The sequence below is a fragment of the Nematolebias whitei genome, chromosome 1, assembly GCF_014905685.2.
Source record: "Nematolebias whitei isolate Nwh7 chromosome 1, NemWhi1, whole genome shotgun sequence".
In the NCBI taxonomy this organism is placed as follows: domain Eukaryota; kingdom Metazoa; phylum Chordata; class Actinopteri; order Cyprinodontiformes; family Rivulidae; genus Nematolebias; species Nematolebias whitei.
In genome coordinates this window covers 22,874,736-22,897,067 of record NC_056498.1, presented here as the reverse complement: position 1 = coordinate 22,897,067, position 22,332 = coordinate 22,874,736, and the positions used below count along the sequence as shown (strand labels likewise).

Genomic DNA, 22,332 nt, shown 5'->3' with positions numbered 1-22,332 from the left:
CACATCTTTTTTTTATTTATTTATTTACATTTGTCACACTGGACAACTCAAACACTTTCATTAAAGCTTAATTTAAGCTAATATAAGCCATTTGCTCAGGCAGAAAGCTATTGTTTCCAAGGGTCAAAGTAAATATTATTACAGATAACAGTTTAATAACTTTCTTTGTCTTTCTAAAATGTTGTAAGCGATTTTTTTTTATCTTTCAAACAGAACAGTATATGTATATATATATATATATATATATATATATATATATATATATATATATAATTGAAATGAGATAGATAGCAGTGAGAGGAGGGATTTGCGTAGGTCTATGAGCTGTAATTTCAAATCCATTTGATCCAACAAGGACTTTCCTTTTCTATTCATTGACCATTCACCTAATCAGTTTAGTTACATTGTGTCCATGGACATGCACTTAAAGTTACTTATTTCATTGGTAACTAATATTAATTTAACTTTATATATCATTGTGGGGAAAAATGAATTCATAAACTCCAAGTGCTCAGAATAATCAAAATTTAAAAGCTAATACATGTTAATACATGTATGTCTTGCCTTTACTCTTCTGACTCTTTGTTCTTTCATCTTTTGAATTTGGCATTGACCTTCACAGTGTGAAGGAAACAAACACAGGTTAAACATGTTAAACAGTACCCAGTTTGTGGAGACGCTGGGCCGTCTGGGTTATCCTGGTGCATCTTCACTGAATAATTCAGAGTTTGATTGGCTGTTTGACTGCGCCCCAGAGAACCTTCACTTCTTGCGCTTTGTCTGTCGCACCCTCAACCGGAGTAACGTTCTCAGCACAGAGGAGGTGGCTGCGTTTCAGGAACTACAGAAGTCTGGCAAGCCAATTCTGGATGAAACTGCTTTGGGTGAGGTCCTTAAAACCATCGGACCTTCAGATGGGAACAGCACAGATGTCTTGGGGTCATTTTCTTTTTCATCCTCTGGGTTTACACACGAAGATGACTTGGCAATAGAAGACCTGGAGGCAGAACTCGAGGCACTGAGTAAGGAGAAAGAGTTGAAGCAACAGCGTTTCAAGAAGTTGCAAGCTGTGGCCACATCCCGTGCAGATGTTGACCTGCAGCTCACAGCAGAGCTGGATAGCGATGTGTGTAAGCTAAAGGAAGCCAGTGCTTTAATTGCAGCTGAGAATACTGACACCAACACATTGTTACAAAACCTAACAGATAAGGTGAGCGGGCTGGCCTCCTATTTCCCTCAGCCAAAAACCAAGCAGAAAGAAAATTCTATTGTCCAGTCAAACACCTCCATCTCCCAAAGACCTGCTGTCCTTCTCTCTCAGCTCACGTTTGATCCCTACCTGCATCAGGAAGAGCTCAACACCAAAACTCTTGCTGCCTTCACACAGAAATTTTTTTTCCAGGGTATTTCTGACATAGTTGAGACGTCTTGTTCTGAGCACTTCCAGGTCTTTGACCTCAGTTCTTGTGAGGATGGAGGAGACCATGAGATTGAGTGTAAGAGGGGAGAACGTGTGGATTGTGCCGTGGAGGGCAGGAGAACAGAGATGGCCAGACTTCAGTGGGCACATGTTGTAGCTCAGCATCAGCTGATACAAGCCATAGCAGAGGAGAAGAGCATTAAAGCTGGATTAGAGTGGCTCGCAGAAAAGGCTTGTCATACTAAGGTAAAACAAATGCAAACAAGATTTTTATTTGTGTGTCTCATGATCAGCATCATCGTTTTCCACCTTGTATGTTTCACTTCACTGTGCCAGAGCATTTCCACTTCCTCCTCTCTGAACATGCGGGAAGTCATGACCAGAAAAGAGCTGCAGGCTGTAGAGGCTGAACTAGAAGCTCTGCTTCATGGACCCGTCCCTGCTGCACTCAGAGAGTCAGCCAGGCTGCTTAATGTTCCTGTTGTCAGAGGAGACCTGGAGCTCCAGCTCGCCAGGCAGAACTTCTACACTTCCAGGCAGGACCAGGTCAGTAGCTGACACCACTGATTACACCTTTAGCTGGTTTCTGCTGTAAATATATGAAGCCAACATCGTAAGAATCTTACAAACTGTCAGTCGGTCAGGGAGAATTAAAATGTCATGCTTAAAATATACAATCCATTATTTTTTTCACTATTTTTTCCTTTTCTGGGTTAGTAGTCACTGTGTTAGAGGCGGGTTACACCCTGGACAGGTTGCAAATCCGTCACAGGGTTACATAGAGGCAAATGAAACGGCAACCATTCACTCTCACTCACACCTCAGGCTATTTAGTTGCTAAATGGTCGACATCGACACATGCACAGAGAGAACATGTTTGCTTAAAAACAGTGGTTCCCAAAAGTTGCGTAATAAAACATCAAATGAGGGGTCTTAAAATAATTTTTATTTAGAAACTGGATAATCTTTTAAAATGAATGATTGCTTATAAACCTACGTTTAAGAATTAAAAAATGTAAAAAATTCTGATAAATTTAAGTAACAAGTTAATGTTTTTGTCATGTTTAAACGAGACTCAGATTTCTTTCTCATTCATTATGTCTGAGAAACGGGAAAACAAAATGTATTCCTCAGATCAGTCTAAAATAAAATATAGACTAACAACCTAAAGTTCCATTGATGAAATCAAAATTTAGAATGCAGCTTAAGGAACTGAGTTTATGAGATTCAGCCTCAGGGGAAAACAGCTGTTCCTTAGCCTCGTTTCAGGCTCTGAGGCTGCACAACCTTCTGCGTGAGGGAAGGAGTGGTCAATGGTTCTGATTGATTCTTAATGACTATTAGCAATGAGTCGGGATCACAAGTCTCTGCTGCTGTTATTTTGTGGGTCAGAAACTGAGGTTTGGGAACACCTGCTCTATTGTAGGAATTTTACAAACATTTAAGAAGAGATTGAGCATCTCTTTGTTGCCATTTTGTGACACTGGAGCTGTGAATCATACAGAATAGTTGATCTAAAATAAAATCTTTCCATATAGGTTCGTGACTACTTACTCCGTCAGAAAGCATCCTTTGATCTACTCCTTCTGGCTCATGAGATAGAGCTGAGAAGGTGGCAGACGTGTCAGAAGCAGCTGGGTGAAATTGAAGGCCGACTGTTGAAGGAAGGCAAAGCTTCATCTTTAAGGATCGAGTCTTTGGCGCACCCAGACCTGGCAATAAACCCAAGACCCAACCCCATCATCAGCTGCAGGGACGCTGCTTTCAGCAGGTAGGATGAGTGGAACTGTGTGTTTAAGATGTTTATTCATAGCAGATGTTTTCTACACGTTAGGACTACATATATTTTATTATTTATTAAAACCTGATTGTACATGATTTGGTTAAAAATCTCTGATAATATTTGACTATATTTCTCAAGTACAAAGCTAACAAACACTTTTGAACAAACCATTAATGTAACTAGAGAAATGGCATTTTCAGTGAAAATGCAGTGTGAATGTTTATTGCTGAAGAACTTGCTGAAAACAGCTGAAATTGGCAAAAAACATATTGAAATGTAGCTGAAAAAGAAGAACAAGACTAAGTTAGCAGAAGAAAGCAGAAAGAACACATATTTGCTGAATTAAGTTTAAATAAGCAGAAATGAGCACAAATTAGTAAATTAGCTCTAAAAGTTGTGTAGTGTGTCAAGGACAGCTTTGCTGTGGACATACGGTCCCACCAAATGTGTTATTTAAAACGCGTACGGTCCCACTAAATGTAGTGAAAGTGGGGTGCAGCTTCGCTGTACCTTCACTACTAATTATTTAAATATAACGGGTTCTTTCTTTTTCGAGTTAAATTAATGCCATGTGACCGAGGTAACTGTGAGTATTGTTTAATCAGTGACAAGAGACGTTAATTTTCCTTTGACCCATCAGAATAAATGCGGTCATTTATTTAACAGAATCAAAATTTAACATCAAAACATTGTACACTTGATTAGCTGATCTGGTTCTGATTAGTAAAACTTGGCACGCTTTACTAATAAGACAAGACATTTCTGAAGGCATCTAGATTACTGGCAAAATAGAAGAGTTTAAAGGAAGGAGTTTAGAGGTTTAAAGAAGAGATGGATGGAGAAAGGTGTATGTTGTTGACCAGAATTGGCACGCTTCTTTCAATCACCAGCTCAAACCTCAGGTACACTTGGCGCGTGACGACTCGTTACCTTCGCAGGAGATGAATCAGCTCCGGTATCGGGTCAATTTCAACGCTACCTTCTAGTGTCTCCGGTTAGAGCGGCTGGTCATTGTCAGAAGTCGTGTCGATTTACTCCGTTCAACAAACAGGCTCCCTTCGAAGTTGGAGGCATTACGCCCGGGTGGATTCACAGCAAGCATCTGTGAGTCCGTCAGAGTTTCCACTCAGAAGTGGAAGACTCCACAAGGCTTGAGAAGACTCCATCAAAGACTGAGTTCAACTCAGATCAAAGACTGAAGAGTCAAGAAGACTCAGAAGAACTTGAGAAGACTTCAGAAGAACTTAGAAGAACTTGAGAAGACGGAGAAGACTTCCTAGTTCCAGGAAGTGCTGACTTTTAAAAGAGTCCTCACTTCCGGTCACTTAGGACTTCCTGATTGGTTGAAACAACCAACGGGGGGTGGTTCTAGTGATGTCAGAGGGTTATTAAAAGTCAAGAGAGAGTGCAAGAATGTTTAGGAACGTTTAGTACAGACAGAGAAATGTTATGGCCAAGTGAGACAAACGCAGATGCCAGTGTTTCTCTTTTTACCGTCTGCTAGGTTTAAAAACAATACAGCCCGTTCTAATAACTTCTTTTCTGACTGTCTCTGACTTTTGACCTACATCACTGACTTCTCATTTAGACAGAAAATCAAAATGCATAATTACTTTGTAAATAGACATTTAACTTGATTTCTAATTTAAATGAGGTTTAAAAAAATCATTAATACTGTTTCACAGTTGATTTAAAATGAGTGGTTCACTTCAACATTAGGAATGATATGAACTAAACACACTTTTTGATTATCAAGATATTGTAAAATAGTAATGATAATATAAAAAAAAAAGTGTGTTCTTTCAATTGATTACTTCAGGATGCAATTAGACAGTCTCTGGATGAGCTAATTTGTATTTCTGGATTCAAATCAATGAAATAACAGTTCCTGTCCCATGCAGGTCTTCAGAGACAGGTTTTGGTCGGAGGCCGAGTTCACTACAGTTGAAATTTGCAACAAAATTGCTGAAAAGGTAGAAAGAAGCTTAAATTACCAGAAGGAAGTGGAGAGAGCACATTGTTGCTGAATTAGGATGAAATAAGCTTAAACGAGTGCAATAACTGTGAAATTAGCTGAAAAAGTTAAAATTAGCATCCATCCATCCATTTTCTTCCGCTTATCCTTGGTCGGGTCGCGGGGGTAGCAGCCTAAGTAGGGAGGCCCAGACTTCCCTCTCCCCAGCCACTTGGTCCAGCTCCTCCGGGGGAATCCCAAGGCGTTCCCAGGCCAGCCGAGAAACATTGTCCCTCCAGCGTGTCCTGGATCTTCCTCTGGGCCTCCTTCCGGTGGGACGTGTCCGGAACACCTCACCAGGGAGGCGTCCAGGAGGCATCCTAAACAGATGCCCGAGCCACCTCAACTGGCTCCTCTCGACGTGGAGAAGCAGCGGCTCTGCTCTGTCTCTCCCGGATGATCAAGCTTCTCACCCTATCTCTAAGGGAGAGCCCAGACACCCTGCGGAGAAAACTCATTTTGGCCGCTTATGAACAGAATTGGTGACAAAGGGCAACCTTGGCGGAGTCCAACTCTCACCGGGAACAAGTCCGACTTACCGCCGGCAATGCGGACCAGGCTCTGACACCGCTCATACAGGGACCTAACAGCCCGTATCAAAGGGCCCGGTACCCCATACTCCCAGAGTACCCCCCACAGGGTTCTCCGAGGGTCGTGGTCAAATGCCTTCTCCAAGTCCACAAAGCACATGTAGACCGGTTGGGCAAACTCCCACGCACCCTCCAGGACCCTGCTGAGAGAGTAGAGCTGGTCCTGTGTTCCACGACCAGGAAGAAAACCGCACTGCTCCTCCTGAATCCAAGGTTCGACTATCCGACAGACCCTCCTCTCCAGAACCCCCGAATATACCTTACCAGGGAGGCTTAAGAGCGTGATCCCTCTGTAGTTGGAACACACTCTATGGTCCCCCTTTTTGAATAGGGGGACCACCACCCCGGTCTGCCAATCCAGGGGAACTTCCCCCGATGTCCACGCAATATTGCAGAGTTGCGTAAGTCAATACAACCCTACAACATCCAGAGCCTTAAGGAACTCCAGGCGAATCTAATCCACCCATGGGGCCCTGCCACCGAGGAGCTTTTTAACCACCTCGGTGACCTCAGCACCAGAGATTGGAGGACCCGACCCAGAGTCCCCAGGCTCCGCTTCCTCAGTGGAAGACGTGCCAGTGGGATTGAGGAGGTCTTCAAAGTATTCTGCCCACCGACCCACGGCATCCCGAGTTGAGGTCAGCAGCGCACCACTCCCACTATAAACAGTGTTTGTGACGTACCGCTTTCCCCCCCGAGACGCCGGATGGTGGACCAGAATCGCCTCGAAGCTGTACAGAAGTCATTCTCCATGGTCTCTCCAAACTCCTCCCATGTTCGAGTTTTTGCCTCAGCGACCACCCGAGCCGCATGGTCTGCCGGTACCCATCAGCTGCTTCCGGGGTCCCACAGGCCAAAAAGGCCCGATAGGACTCCTTCTGCCTGATATCATCCCTCACCGACGGTGTCCACCACCGGGTTCGAGGGTTGCCGCCACGACAGGCACCGACAACCTTGCGGCCGCAGCTCCTTTAAGCCGCCTCAACGATAGAGGCACGGAACATGGCCCACTCGGACTCAATGTCCCCTACCTCCCCCGGAACATGTTCAAAGTTCTCCCGGGGGTGGGAGTTAAAACTCCGTCTTACAGGATACTCTGCCAGATGTTCCCAGCAAACCCTCACAATACGTTTGGGCCTGCCAGGTCTGACTGGCATCCTCCCCCACCATCGGAGCCAACTCACCACCAGTGGACAGCTCCGCCCCTCTCTTCACCCGAGTGTCCAAGACATGTGACCGCAGATCAGATGAGACAATGATAAATTCGATCATCGAACTGCGGCCTAGGGTGTCCTGGTGCCAAGAACACATATGGACACCCTTATGCTTGAACATGGTGTTCGTTATTGACAATCCATGACGAGCACAGAAGTCCAACAACAGAACACCACACGGGTTCAGATCAGGGGGGCCGTTCCTCCCAACCACACCCCTCCAGGTCTCACTGTCATTGCCCATGTGATCATTGAAGTCCCCCAGCAGAACAAGTGAGTCCCCAGGAGGTGCACTTTCAAGTACCCCCTCCAAGGACTCCAAAAAGGGTGGATAATCTGAACTGCCGTTTGGTGCATAAGCACAAATGACAGTCAGAACCCATCCCCCCACACGTAGGCGGAGCGAGGCCACCCTCTCATTCACCGGGGTGAACCCCAACACACGGGCACCAAGATGGGGGGCAATAAGTATGCCCACTCCTGCTCGGTGCCTCTCACCAGGGGCAACTCCAGAGTGGAAGAGTGTCCAGCCCCTCTCAAGAAAACTGGTTCCAGATCCCGAGCCATGCGTAGAGGTGAGTCCGACTATTTCTAGCCGGTACCCCATACACCAGCTCAGGCTCCTTCCCCACCAGTGAGGTGACATTCCACGTCCCAATAGCCAGCTTCTGTAGCCGAGGATCAGACCGCCAGGGTCCCCGATCTCGGCCACCACCCATCCCACATTGCACCCGACCCCTTTGGCCCCTCCCACAGGTGGTGAGCCCATGGGAAGGGGGACCCACGTCTCCTCTTCGGGCTGTGCCCTGTCGAGCTCCATGGGTAAAAGCCCGGCCACCTGGCGCTCGCCCACGTGCCCCACCTTCAGGCCTGGCTCCAGAGTGGGGCCCCGGTGACCCAGATCCGGGCGAGGGAACACCAAGTCCATTTAACAGCTAAATAGTAACATAAATAACTGAAACTAGCATAACTAGCTGAAAATGGCAGAAAGAAGTTAATTAGGCTGAAAGTAGCAGAAATCACCTAAAAAAACTTGAATTTATCTGTAAACAGCTGAAATTAGCTATAAAATGGTAGCTGAAAATGTTGAACAAGCTTCAATTAGAAGAAGAAAGTATGAAGAACACATGTTTGACCAGTTAGGCTGAAAGTAGCAGAAATGAGCACAAAGTGGAAATTATCTGAATTTTTAAAAAAAGCTAAAATTAGCACAAAAAACAGCTGAAAAGTAGCTAAAAAGCAGAAAGAAGTTTAAATTTCTAGAAGGAAGAGGAGAAAGCACATTTTTGCTGAATTAGGCTGAAATAAGTTAATAAAAAACAAAAAAAATTGGAATTAGCCGAAAAAGCTATTGTGGAACAAGAAAGATGCAGAAAAATGTGTGGAAGAAAAATGGATCACAATAGTGTGAATGCTTCGTAAACATTCACACTATCGCTGACATTTATGTAGATAGGTCTATAAGCACTGTGTGGTAATCTTTTCTTAAGTGGGTACAGGGTTAACAGAGAAATGTGTAGTATTATTGCTGGAATTTAGCAAAACTAAAAAGTAAGCAAGAAAGTCAAGTAAGTGGGTGTGTGTTTTCCAGCATTTTGTCTGAGGGAGGCTTACTGACTTTGACAACCTCTGCTTTAGAGCTTTTATAATCTGATTTTTACCCAGTGTCAGCATTCTAGAAGTGCATGTATTTAAAGGTTAAAATAACTTTTTCTCCGCTATTATTATTAAACATGTCAAGTCATTTGTTTTTGTGTCTTAAGTTAATGAACATTTGGAAAAGTAAGGATAGGTGGAAGCACAAGTCACTTGGTTTATTTACTCAGCTATGAGGTTTCGTGTTGTCATGCTTGCACAGCTAAACAAGCCTCTTCAGTACTGCATTTTTATCTAAAATCTTATTTACTTATTACATTTTCTTTTTGAACATATAAAGACAATCTCACTCTGCAATGTGTTTTTGTGCCCTTTCGTCTCCTCAGACTGCTCCAGCTTCTTGAGCATGATTCAAGCCATGGCCGATCCGAGCCTTTTCGAACTTACGAAGCTTTGGACCAGGCAGCTCACAATTTGGTGACCAACCTCCAGCTGACCCGAGACTCTCTGGCCGGAGCCCGCCGTGAGCAGCGCTACACTGCAGCCCGTCTTTATGGTGACTGCGAGGCACTCTACAGGGCCTCTTACACAGAGCTCCAGCAGCTGGTCGTACGCCCGCAGGTATGTCCAACATCCAGTGCTGACCAGGAGCTCCTTTGCCCCAATGCACAGGTGGGTGTATTTCCTTTCACTCTTCTTTGATCAACCGTTTAGCTGAGTGAGTTGATTAATTTTATAATTATTGATCACTGTTTGGTGAGGGAAGCTGGTAGCACAGTTTTAGTTTTTTGCACATTGTTCTAATGGGTTTCTGTGTCACATACTGGCTTTTAAAGTTCTGTAGGTAGCACTCACGAGGAACTATTTTACTATCACTCAACATGCTGAAGCAGGTCGTATTATGTCCACTGAATCTATACACATTTTCTTATTTAGCTTCTCAGTAACAACTTTTGTTTTGTAATTTTCACACATTCCACAGTCCAAGTTTGTAGGAAAATATACTGAGTAGTGTGCAATAAACACTATTTATAAGGGAAACTCAGATCTTTTGAAGTGGGTTCTGTGGAAAGGTTATGAACAACTACCTGTTGACGATGGCTCCTAGAACTTTAGCTTACGGTAATTCTGGCTGGATTGATGAGCTAATTGCTAGTCCAAGTGGGAACAAGGTTATGGTGAATCATTGCTGTCATAGTGTAAAAAAAAAACCCCATAGCTTTCCATGCCAGTTTCGTTCTGTTGTAAACCTTTACATCGCTGTTGGTGTCAAATATTCCCAAGGAAAGCCCTACAGCTGTTGGTGCTATTGACACTTGCAAATAACTGAAATTCCATGTAAACAATCGTAAAATGAAACTGACCATGGCATCTGATAAAATGCTGAAATATTGTAGTGTTCACGTTAAAATAGATACCGATAGTTTAGCCAAAGCTGTGGCCAAAAGCTGTTGTAGTGTTTATTTATTGTAACATGGTGTTTAGCAACTTGCTGGTCCTTGCACCATCTGGACCAACTTTAATCGATCTATTGAACAGTGATGTAATAATGTGAATGCTACTGTTGTGATCCATTTTTCTTCTGTACATTTTTCAGCATCTTTCTCAATCAACAATTTTTGTGTATTTCAACAAATCATAAATCAAAATGTTCAGCTCTTTCAGGACAATCCTGCTATGACTTTTGGTGTTGGTGCAACTTTAGCTTTTTGAAATATTTAGTCTTTTCTGTCACTTTTTCCTCATAGAAAATTAACTGAGCTCATTTTTCGTCCTTCAGATCTTTAGATGTGTTACAACCTTTTACTGCTCCTTTCACATTTTGTTCTGGTTCAGCTTCTTTCAGAGTCTTTGTGCAAATTAATAAAACCTTTTTCAGCTACTTTCAGCTAATTTCAGCTGTTTTAAGCTCCTTTTAGATTTGTTCTGCTAACTACAACATTTTTGTGTTTCTTCTAACTACTTTCTGCTAATTTCAGCTTTTTATGCTCCTTTCAGCTTATTTCTGCCATTTCAGCTACTATTTAGCAGTTTTTATGTTAATTTTAGTTTTTTAAGCTATATTATTTGCACTCATTTAAACTTTTTTCTGCTAATATCACTTTCTTTCTGCCTTTTTAGCTACTTTTCAACTGTTTTTGGCAAATGTATGCTTTTTTCCCCACATAATTTCCACTTGGCGCTCATTTCTGCTTCTTTAAGCCTAACTGGGCAACCATGTGTTCTTTCTGCTTCCTTCTGCTAATTTAAGCTTGTTCCACATTTTCAAAGACATTTCTATCTTTTTTTTTTAATCTAATTTTAGTTGTTTTCTGATAAATTCAAGTTTTGTGAGATTTAATTTCTGCTACTTTCAAGCTAATTAACTTTTTTATGCTTGTTCTCTTGTTCACTTGTTCTTTATGCTTGTTGCTCATTTCAGCCTATTTCTGCTAGTTTCAGTTATTTCAGCTACTACTGCATATTTTTTTAATGCTAATATTAGCTTTTTCAGCTAATTCCACATTTTTAGCTAATTTCAGTTCTTTCTGCTTCCTTCTGGTAGCTTAAGTTTCTTTCTGCCTTTTTAGCTACTTTTTAGATTTTTTTTTAAGCTAATTTCCTAATTTTTGTTCTAATTACTGCTTATTTAAACCTAATTCTGCAAATGCATTTTTTTCTGCTTTCTTCTTGTAATTTAAGCTTGTTCTTACATTTCAGCATGTTTTTTCAGCTAATTTCAGCTGCTGTTCAGGAAGTTCGTCAGCAATAAGCAGTCACTCTGTATTTTCACAGGAAATGCAATTTCTCTAGTTTAAAAAAGTTAAATCTGGTAAATCCAGATTGAACTTTTTTAGATTTTTTTTTACCTGAATTATTGAGCATGCATCAGGAAATGTCTCTAGTTATTTTAGAATTTTGGCCACTTTACTAATTACGACTCATCAGTTTCACTGATACACATTTCTCAGATGCAGCCCCATTTTATTTTGCTGTGTCATTTCAGTATTTTGAAATGTCATGGCTGCTACTAATTTTGTGTGAATTTAGCATTTACAGCACTTGTGTTTTTGTTACATTGAAAATAAGATACATTTCCTTTAAACTACACACTTAGGCAGTCGGGTATGAGAAACTTTTAACCACACAACTGTCTTATTTATATTTAGTTTAGTTTAAATCAAAACTGTAATAAGATGTGATTTAAGTTACAATTTTTTTTTTCAGTTTGTTACACAGATTTGTTTACACAGTTCTTTTTTTTTTTGTCTGTGGGTTATCCTCCACATTTGCAGGAGCTGACACTGAAGCTTGTGGAAGCAGAGTCTCAGTTGCAGGATCTGCAACAGGTAATGCATGAAATCCTGGCAGAAATCAAAGCCAAGCGATCTCAACTAGACCGTAACGCCCTTCTTAGACGGGAGAGGGAACTGTACATCTTCTTCCACTTGGATCCTCAGCTTTTGCAGAAAGTAGTGGAAGATCTTGAAAGCAAGACGGCTAACAGAGGCAGCAGTGACGCCTGACAACAAAGAGTTCAAGGAACTCTGACAACCCCTCGGCTTTACTTTCATTCCTGTTCTGATAACAAGAATCTGTTTTCTGTAGCTGAAGTTTAAAGGGACTGAGGTTTTAACACGTTTGAACCAACCTCAGCTTATTTTGTGATGAACAGTGGTGATACTGGAAAAATAATATGTGGAGTTAATTTGGTGCACAAATGTTTTTAGTTTTGTTTAGTCTCATGAAGTTTGAAAATGTATTGTTCACTTGTCATCATTAAATAAAGTAAAATCCAATCCTTGTGAAGTTTTAATGAGTTTTTTTTCTCTTGTCACATGTTGCTTAATGTTTTTTGTAAGATTCTAGTTTAAATCGTGTTTTTGAATCTCTGAAACCAGCTTTCTTTTTGTCCTGTCCAGGTCTTTAATAGCTAAAGTGTCAAAGATCAGACAGAGACGAGCAGGCAGTTCATCAGTTAGGGAGGAGATGGAGCAGTCCAGCAACAGGTTGTACACAGGCCCCCTCTCCCAGGCAGCACTGAAGATCCTGGCTGTTCTGCGGGCCCAGAATCCTCATGAGGCCAGAGGCAACCAGCACTTCTCTACTTACCAAAGACAAAGTCAGTCAGAAATAGACTAAACTACATTTATTAAAAATGTATTTCTTGCTTTGAATCAGTCATGCTTGCTGGTAATGTTTCAAAGTGATCAATTTAGCAAGGTTGATACTAGTGGAAGATCTGTAAGAGGTTAATACTGTATTTTCCGCCGTATACGTCGCTCCAGCGTACATGTCGCATCAATCCAAAAATGTTTAATAAAGTGGGGGGAAAAACAAATGTGTCACGTCGCCGTACAAGTCGCATTTATGCGTCACCGCTGACTCCCCTGGAAATCTGGGCCGCTGTGCCAAAAATCAATTGGCTGACAAATGGTGGTCATGGGAGCATTCACGAGAGGACATTAATAAGAATTTAACAAGATTAACACTTAAAAACAGTTGTTTGTTTGCTAGACATTATAGCAAAGGTGTGTCTCAGTTGAACTTTTCCTTAATAAATGCACTTTATTGGTCAAAACAGCATTTCGCCTGGGCTGCGCGGCAAAATGAAGCTGTCCCGAAGCTGTCCCCGCTCATGAAGGCTCATGGCTGTACAGAGTTCCCATGTCCGCACCGCGCTGCTTCCCGGGATCACTGATCACACACCTCGCTGCCCCAGACACGTAATCCGCGATGGATGGATGGGTGGCGCACCGCTGTGGAGCTTTCCTCCCTGCTCCGGCGCTGGAGGAAGGCTGTAGCGCTCGCAGCCGGAGCCGCGATGGATGGGTGGGTGGCACACCAGGGGTGTTCCCCGCGAGGGGGATCCTCCACCGCCATGCGGCCGTCGGGTTGAATCCCCCGGGCAGACTGCGCGGACCTGACCCATTTACAAACGTTCGTTCTGCTTGATTACGTTTTGCGCTGCATATTATATTATATTACCTGCAGTTTGTAATCTACAGTATAGGATTTTCTGTTTGGGGGCATTTTACTTATGTTAAGTTTTTCTCAGCTGTCTCTACGTAAATGTGTGTGGGGGGTGGGGGTGGTAGCGGTAGTTGTCAAAAGCCTAGACGGCCCTCTCGTGCCTCTCGCAGCTGCAAATAGTAATGTTTAATCTGGTGAATGTCAGAATGAATGAAAGCGTCAAATGTCAGTCAAAAATTTATGTAAAAGGGTGCTTATATGCTGGAAAATACGGTACTAGATTTATCTACCTGGATTAATGAGCATGCATCATGCAATGCTTTTTTAACATTTCTTTAATCTTTTTGAAGGTTCCTTCAAGTTTTTTTGTTTGTTTTAAACTTTGGCTGCTTTCACATTCCAGTTCTTGCTCCTGACCCAGACAGCATATTGTGCAGTGTGCTTTAATATGAGGAGGGTTAAAAAGAACTAACATGAATCCTGCAAAGATCTCGCAGAAGAAATCAGTCATGCATTACCCTTCAGCTGTTCACCTGATGAATATCAAGTACAGCTAATAGATCTTGATGCTGCTTTATGTGTCTCACGTTATCTTTGGTAATTTTATAGATTCAGCTAGAAAGGAAACAAACTATGTCTTTGTGACAGGCTGCTAATTAAAATGTGTATAAAGATACAAATTAAAATTAGTTATTAAGTTTAGGAGTCTTTATGCCTAAATGATTATATAATCTAGGTTGTCTTTAAGAGGATTAAGAAAGAAAATATAAAACACTTATTTGATAATGATAAGCAGACTGAAAATGAATTTAAAAACAGCCAAAGTAAAAAATTAACTTTAAAAATCTTAGAAATTTTGATTTGGAGCACTTGAGAAGATTACAAGAATGTCTTATCTGCTTGAAATCAAAATACATAAACAAGTGGTGACTCAGCACTTCTGCACAGTACTGTGTGATATTTGTGTTTTGGTCTTTTTTATGTTTGTTAGTAAAGGGGTGTAATTACAGCCATCCAGAGCATCTGACTCAGAGTAGCTGGAATGCAGTGGAAAGAAAAGATGGCTACTCTTATTGGTAAGTGAGATAAATGATTGTTATACAACGACATAAAGAACATGCAATAAGACTGTTTAAATATTTGCTTTAACTTGCCTTTAGTAATCCATTATGTTGGACTTTGTGCTAACAAAGCCTGAGTTAAAAAAAATGTTTTAATGATGGCCTCACTGGGATTTAGCGGAACAAACTGCAGTTGAAGCTATTAGATTATTCTTTATCAGCTATAAAGCACCAAGAAAGAATAAAGTTCAACCATAACTACCAATAAATCTTTTTTTTTTCTTGTAAAAGCAAAGCCATGACAAATATGTCAGTATTTATACCATTTGAGATTTTATTAAGACTTCATTAGTTTTAATGAATATTCTTAAGTTGCAATTTTAAACTGATCAGAATGGTGCAAAAACAATTTGACTTCTAGTATTGACAGCACACCAGTGGTTTGAAACAGTAAGTAAAACTAAATATAAACAAAACAGTGACTGTTAGAAAATATCAGTTATATAAAATATATATCAAAATATAAGTTTATAGTTAGAAACTATGTTCAAATAATGCACTGTAAGTTTTATGATCATACTGTTCAAACACAAAACAATTCTCCAATGGTTTGGTTCAGGCACCAGGTATCACTTTCCACCTCCAATGAGCTGCAGACCTCTCAGACGTCAGCCTCCCATCAGTACTGTCAGATACCAGCATCATCCCAGTCCTCGTCCTGCTGGGACGTCTCACTCCGTAGAAGGACTCCTCAAACAGCAGCCTGTTATTCGTATTCCCAGACGTCCTCCGACAGGATCTGCTCAGAGCCTCCTGCGGACCTGTCTGGACCCACACTGTCGTTCTCCCAGCAAGATGCTCCTGACTCACGAGTATCCTGCCATCAAGACAGATATTCCAGCTCCCTCCAAATACCTGGCAGACATGCTGAACAAGCTACACCTCGCACAACGTAAGAAACAGAAAGTAGTGTTTTAAGACAGGCTTGTTTCTTTTGAATAGAAACACTGTTTAGACAGTTATTTATTTAGACGTTGTAATGACAGGCATACAATGATCTTTTATTAGTGCATATGGTGAAAAGCAGGGATTTTAAAAATATCCGTGTTCCTTTTTTTTCCCCCATTCTTTCAAAGTTTCGCTTCTTTCATCCCACTTGAATTCCCAGATGAAGAAGGCCTTAATGAGATGTTTGAACCTCCAGCAGAAGAGCCTTATTCTCCGTCTGTAGCCTGTTGCACACCGTCGTCCTGCCCTGAAGCATGTAAAGAGACAGTTAACACATCAGTTGTACAAAATGAAGAGAAAACTGTCATGAATGTTGACGGAAATAAACCAGAAGACAATTTAGGAAGTGGATTAAAGTCTAAACAGACCACTAGTGGGGTGAAAGATGGAGAAATACTTTATGAACAATCAGAGTCCAACAGTCAGCCTCCTAGTGACCGTACTGTGGTTGAAGGAGCAGGACATGACCAAACTGAGGGACCAGTCCAGTCTGAGCTCACAACACTTATACTGGAGCACAACAGGGGTCCTAACTTAAAAAAGATGCATTTAATATCTGTCATTATGGAAGATGACACTGATAGTAAAACAACAGCAGACAATGAGGAAACCACAGAGCATATGAAGGATACAGGACAGCTGCACTGCTCTGAAATCCTACATAAAGAGAGCCAGCATGAGATCAGTATTAAAGAAGACACTGGGTTACCAGTAACAAACACAGAGGCAGGACAAAGAGGAAAGGAGAGAGAGGTGCTGGAACTGCCACGTTTAGGTGAGTCTGCTGGTAAGTGTTTCATTCAGAAAATTATTAGTGTTTTATGTTGATTAGTTTACATTTACTTAAATGTAGTTGCTTTCACAATTTGATAATTTCAGTTTTAATAGTGTATTTAAATTTCTAAGCCATTATTTTTGACACCATGATGCATGATCTGTCTTAATTCACCACGAATTAATATTAACACATTTGCAGTTATATGAATCACCAAAAGGGGGCGCCAGAGAACTTTTGTGTTTGTATGTTTTCATACTGCAAAACATAAACTACAAATCTAACAATAAACAACTATTTTTTATAACACTCCCTGTTTGAAGGATAACTCTTCATAAAAATCTGTCTAAATGTTCTGAACTCAGAGTGAAAGCTGAATTGATTTGATGTGAAGGATTGTTGAGTGTGATTAAGATAATTAAAAAAAAAGACACAATTTTTAAAAGTCCAATACTTTCTTAAATGTAAAATTAGGATGAAAAGCAATAAATAAAAATATTGCACTTTATTCATGCCCTTACTAAAATTAAAATAAATGTTTTACTTTCAGCTACTCCCTTCTGCAGGGGTCACAACAACAAGGGAAACTGAACAAAAGATTTGGCAATCATTTTAGGTGAATGCCTTTTCTTATACAATCTGGGCTCAAACCTGCAGCCTCAAGATTAAGAGACTGCAGCACTGACCACTAAACTACCGTAGACCCCTAAAATAAGAAAAGCTCCACCTTTATTATTTGAAATGCTTTTTTATTTAAATACCTCCCTTAAAATGTTTTTTTTAAGCAAAGACAGATGTATTGTTAACATTCTATTTTCTGTTCAGAATCTTTTTAGATTGGATTCTTTAGTAAAGTTATGAACAATCATTATCTTACCTGTTGTAGATAGCTCTTTGAATGACCTCAGTGCAGATAAACAGAGTTTATAATTGCAAGTCCAAGTGGGACCAAGATGAAAATGTACAGTAGTCCCTTGTTTATTGCGTGTGTTAGGTTCCACAGACACACACCCGCAACAAATGAAAATCTGTGAAGTAGCGACGTTATATTTATTTTAGTATTTATATATATTTTAAGGCTTTATAAACCCTTCCCACACTCTTGCAATATTCTAAACTCTTAAACCTACGTCATTTTAACAACATACATACAGTCCTGTATATGTAGCTACTAAACTTTACTTACTAGCTCTGCAGAACAGGAGCGGCTCTCGTTCCGGTCCGACTCTGGTCTGGTCTGACTCGGTTCCTTTTTTGCAGACCTACCCTGCAGCAAACAAAGCCCACAATCAATTTTCTAAACTCCTAAACCTAATAATTTTAACAACATACTTATATGTACAGTAGCAATAAAAAAGGTAAAATCATTTAATCTGGACCAGTTTCTTTAATGGAGAAACGTTTTGTCTTCCATCCGGAAGACTTCATCAGTCTGTGGCCTGTCAACCAAATCTGTCTCACAAGTAGCCATCATGGCTGTGTTTCAAGCCAACCTCCTGTTGGAATCTCAGAAACAGGCTTTTAACACGTGCAAAAGGACCCATCCATCCAAAACAATCAATCATCATGTATAACAATCAAATGTTTTAGGGCAGATGGTGACTTGCTACTCATAAAAACAGACTGAGGACACCAAGGCCAAAATGGTTCAGAAGAAAGGTTGTAACGTTTTTCCCTCAAAGAAACAGGCCCAGATGACATGATTTAACCTTTTTTGTTGTTATATACCTGGATGACTGAGCTTGCAACCATTAAAAAAATATATATTAATGTCATCACAATGTCATCACTGTATGTTTCCACACAACGGCGAAATTAGTCTCTGCATTTAACCCAACCACCGCCAGGTGGTGCAGTGGGCAGCTATTGAGGGCGTCTGGGGGGGCATTTTGGGGATGAGGTGTGCTGCCCAGAGACACCACGCGGTATACAGTGACTGAACCTGGGACTTTCTGCCTCTATACCATCTTGGCCCCCAAAATGTACAGTAGTTTCTAAATTTTACTTACCGGCGTGTCCTTTATCGGAGGTCAGTATGGGCTGGTTGAAAGAGATGAAAGAGGGTGTCGTTGGGCTCCGAATGGACCGCTGGACCTTCGGCATGCGTCCCTGCTCGAAGGTCAACGTGGGAGCTACCAGCTTCAAGATTCACCGATGGGTCTGGACGTCCGATTCTGCTTTGGTTCTGCTCCGGTTCGGTGGGTTCCGTGCGGCTTCTCTGCATCTGCCGGGCGCCCAAGTCGCAGTAATAAACGTCAAACCTTTTCCAGTCAGATCAAAACTTTCCCTCTAGTATTTCAGCAGAAGGAAATGGGGCTTCTGGGTGGGGCCCCGTTGCCTTCTGGGAAATGTAGTCGTTATGAGCGGGAATACAGTGTACGCTTACTGAGAGAAAACTACAATATGGCGGCACCTGTCTGAAGTATTTTCTTTTTTGTAAACTTTTTACTGTACAGTACAGTATCCAGTACTGTTTCAGTGACATGAGTAATATTAACAATATATTGTATGTACATCCACAAAGCGAGTCCACGAAAAATGAACCGCAAAATAGCGAGGGACTACTGTATTTCTAAAACAACTTCAGCCTAACCATTGTTATGCTGCGAAGGCCTATTGTAATTGCTTTGTTTATTTTTATTTTTTTTAATGATTATTCTTGGCCCTAAAGAAGTGCTAATTTGGAGGGGTTATCATATCTGAAAACTCACCAAACTTTACCCAAAATTGTCCTCCACGTGAAATTTTAGTATTTTAATGGTACTGAAAGTGGGCGTGGCCAAAGCACTCCACAGTGCTCCCTAACGTGAGATTGGACAACTGGTAACTCGCAGAGAGCTAAAATTTGGTACATAGGTAAAACCGTTATGTTTTTTTGGCTTTGAACCAGTGTGACATGACTGTCGATGAGGAAGAGGGCCGGCACAAGAAGAGGGGGCATGTCAAAGACACCATCTTAGCACCAACATAATTGATTTGTTCCACTTTGGAGTAAGCTGTTTGGGGGAAGAATCAGTTTTGTGTTGTGTTTCCTTGACTGATGAAGCCTTCTGGATAGAAGGTGAAACGTTTCAGCCAAAAAAAAAAAAGAAACTGTCCAGATGACCTGACTAAAAATTTTAGGATTGTATACCTGCATTATTGAGCATGGACTTTTTTTGGTTTTTAACTTCAGCCCAATTTTTTTTATTGTTGTTTATGCAAACTTTATTTTATAAGCATTTAGACCACCACCAGTCTAGCATTACATTGTTAGTCATGCAGAAATATTATGATATTTTTGAAGGAAGTGCCCCATGCTGCACCAGAGGGGCTAACGTTAGCTGCTTTTGCTATTGGTGCTTGAATGCCATGATACAGTATTTAATTTAAATGTTTTTGTAATTTAAAATTGATAGCAGTGTTTTTTGTTTGTTTGTTTGTTTTGTTTTGCTTTGTTTTTTTTTAATGTCTAGAGGACCAGACTTAACTTTTTTAGATTTTTCTACCTGGATTATTGAGCATGCATCAGCATAGCAGTGCTAAAGTTTCTAAAACAGTCTTTGCCTAAGCTGCTGTGAAAACCTTGAGACTGAAGTTTGGTTCTAGCTCGGCTCAGACTATAGCTTGTCAGTCTGGTCAGAAATAAACTATTTCTCCAAACTGATGTAATTCAATAAGCTATCTACAGCAGGTAAGATATTAACTTTTCACAACTTTTCTACACATGCCACTTTCAAATGATTTTAACAACGACTTTAAGATAAATAATTGGGTCTAAATACAAGGGGGAAAAATGAAAATGCTCATTTTCTAATTTTGGGAGAATATTTACACTTCAAAAAGCACATGTCTTCTTTTAAATTTTGGTAATCAATTTGTTTTTGGCTCAAATTAAAATTGTATGGTCTAATTTTGGTGCATTTTGTCAAACTAGGAAAATGACTTTAATCCTGAAGCAGTTTAAGTTCGGCTGAACAAAGTACAGCTCATCTGTTATTCTGCTGAGTGGCAGTGACAACAGGTGACGAGGCTGAACTAATGCACCTGCACGGCCAAGTTTCTGTCTGAGCTGCAGAGACAACGCTGAGCTGACTGTCTCACACCAATATGCACATGTACCGAAGCACAATTAACAGTGTCAACACAGGCATCGGCTGACCTTGTGCTATCACACACTGCTGTTTGAGCGAGACTCACTCAAACATGCTCACCTCGCAAAATGGCTTTATCGATTCAGGATGCGAATAAAAAGCGATGATCGGATTTTTTAAAATGTGCTCTCACTTCTCTTCTTTTAGAAAACTCTGATGGAAAGCAGCATCCCGTGCCAAGATTGTCCCAAGCACGTGGAGCAAGACGGTCAGGGTTCAAACCTCCTTGTCTCCTTGGCAACCAGAAGAAAAATGCTAAAGTAAGTTTTTTTTTACTGTAAAGTGTTATAATCAAATCATTCTGAACTTTTATTATTAAACTCTTTGCATAATGATATTTATGATGTGCTCGCTTATTATTTTTATTCACTTATTTATTTTTTACTAACTTTTACCTGGGTTTTTATTTAATCCTACTTTCAGTCTTTTTATCCGTTTTTCTGAAGACACTATATTCTTGTCTTTTTTTGCATCCAGCCAAAAGTCCTTAGCTGTTTTAAAAAGGGATTATGTCTCTATTCCTCATGTTGACAAATTGATCTTGCTTGCGTGAAATTAAAAAGGGTAGGAAGTGTCGCAGCACAAGCGGTAGCCTTATGCTGAACTCTAAAATTCACAGAAGTTTTAAAGATGTTTGGACAAAAGTAGTTTCCCCTTTGATGAGCAAACTACAGAGAGGAAATGATATAGTGGGATGAATTGATCAATAATAGAAAGAACGATAGAAGATGTGAGTAAACATAGAAAGCATGGGAAATAAAGAGATGCAGGACTTGACTACAATCAGGACCCAGATTTCCTCTCTGTTAAAGTCTCTTTCCTTATTCACTCCCTTTCAGCTTTATTCCCCCATGCAGCATTCAGCTGCAGGCCACAGCCTGCCTCGGTTTTCTATCTATATCCTGTAGCACAGCACCCTGGGGAGGTTCATGACTTTGTCAGCAGGAAAACGGGTAGTGTTTACAGGGAAATGAGGAGGACTCTCCTCAGGGAGCTGAATCACAGAAATTCCTATCCACCGAACTCTGCTGACAGTCTTCTTTAAAGAATTTAACTGAACTTGCCTTTTATTTCTGAAATCCACACAATTTAACTTTCTTACCTAAATTTCAATTAACATATTCAGCTCGGGCTTTTGATTGATCAGGGATGACAGTGCATGCGCACAATACTTAATGGTGTCAAGCAATCTTTTTTAAACTAGTCAAAACAGCATTTTTATATTATGTAAAACAAAGGAACGAGTTGAAACAAGTGAGTTACTGCTATGTCTGTGTGTGTGTGTGTGTGTGTGTGTGTGTGTGTGTGGGTGGGGTGGGGGGGGGGGCATTACCCCATCTCAGCCACAGGCATTCTTCTCAGACAGCGTCCTGACTGTCTGTGTTTTTGTCTGGAACATGGAGCTGGGAGCTGACTTTCAGATCCTTTAACATCTCAGTTTTTGTTTGTTTTGTTAGTTTTTTTAAATAGATTTTTGTTCTTTTTTGTGCTGACTGTCTTACAGAATTTAACTGAACTTGCCTTTTATTTCTGAAAAATCCACACACTGCCAAGTTTACCTTTCTTACCTAAAGTTCATGATTCAAAATTTTTTTTACCTAATGTTTGATATATTTATTTTTTGGCGGAACTGCACCAAATTATTGTCATTGCAGTTTAAATGTGCACAGTATAAAAATTTTAAATGTTGCATATTCACCCTCTGTGTACCTAAACTTTATTCTACTAATTTATGGAAATATTCCATTACCTGTACCTAGGCCTGTCGTGATAAACAATAAATCA

At 40.7% G+C, this 22,332-nt stretch overlaps 2 protein-coding genes across 2 annotated transcripts in view; one reads left to right on the top strand and one right to left on the bottom strand.

Annotated features, from left to right (window-relative positions):
* The window catches only part of LOC119408884 (thioredoxin), a gene marked incomplete in the record, with an annotated part of 102,347 nt that overhangs the window by 62,672 nt on the left and 17,343 nt on the right, over positions 1-22,332 (bottom strand).
* On the top strand, positions 647-12,123 carry haus3 (HAUS augmin-like complex, subunit 3). The gene is made up of 5 exons (XM_037677807.1): positions 647-1,666; positions 1,757-1,966; positions 2,959-3,191; positions 9,004-9,289; positions 11,893-12,123. Exons 1-5 carry the CDS (start codon positions 650-652, stop codon positions 12,121-12,123), a joined length of 1,977 nt encoding a protein of 658 aa, XP_037533735.1. The 5' UTR covers positions 647-649.

Bases quoted from the DNA above. Each gene is read 5' to 3' on its own strand.
- haus3 (XM_037677807.1), top strand. From the start codon at position 650: ATGTTAAACAGTACCCAGTTTGTGGAGACGCTGGGCCGTCTGGGTTAT. The intron at 1,967-2,958 runs GTCAGTAGCTGA...CTTTCCATATAG, and splicing joins ACACTTCCAGGCAGGACCAG to GTTCGTGACTACTTACTCCG. The intron at 3,192-9,003 runs GTAGGATGAGTG...TCGTCTCCTCAG, and splicing joins AGGGACGCTGCTTTCAGCAG to ACTGCTCCAGCTTCTTGAGC.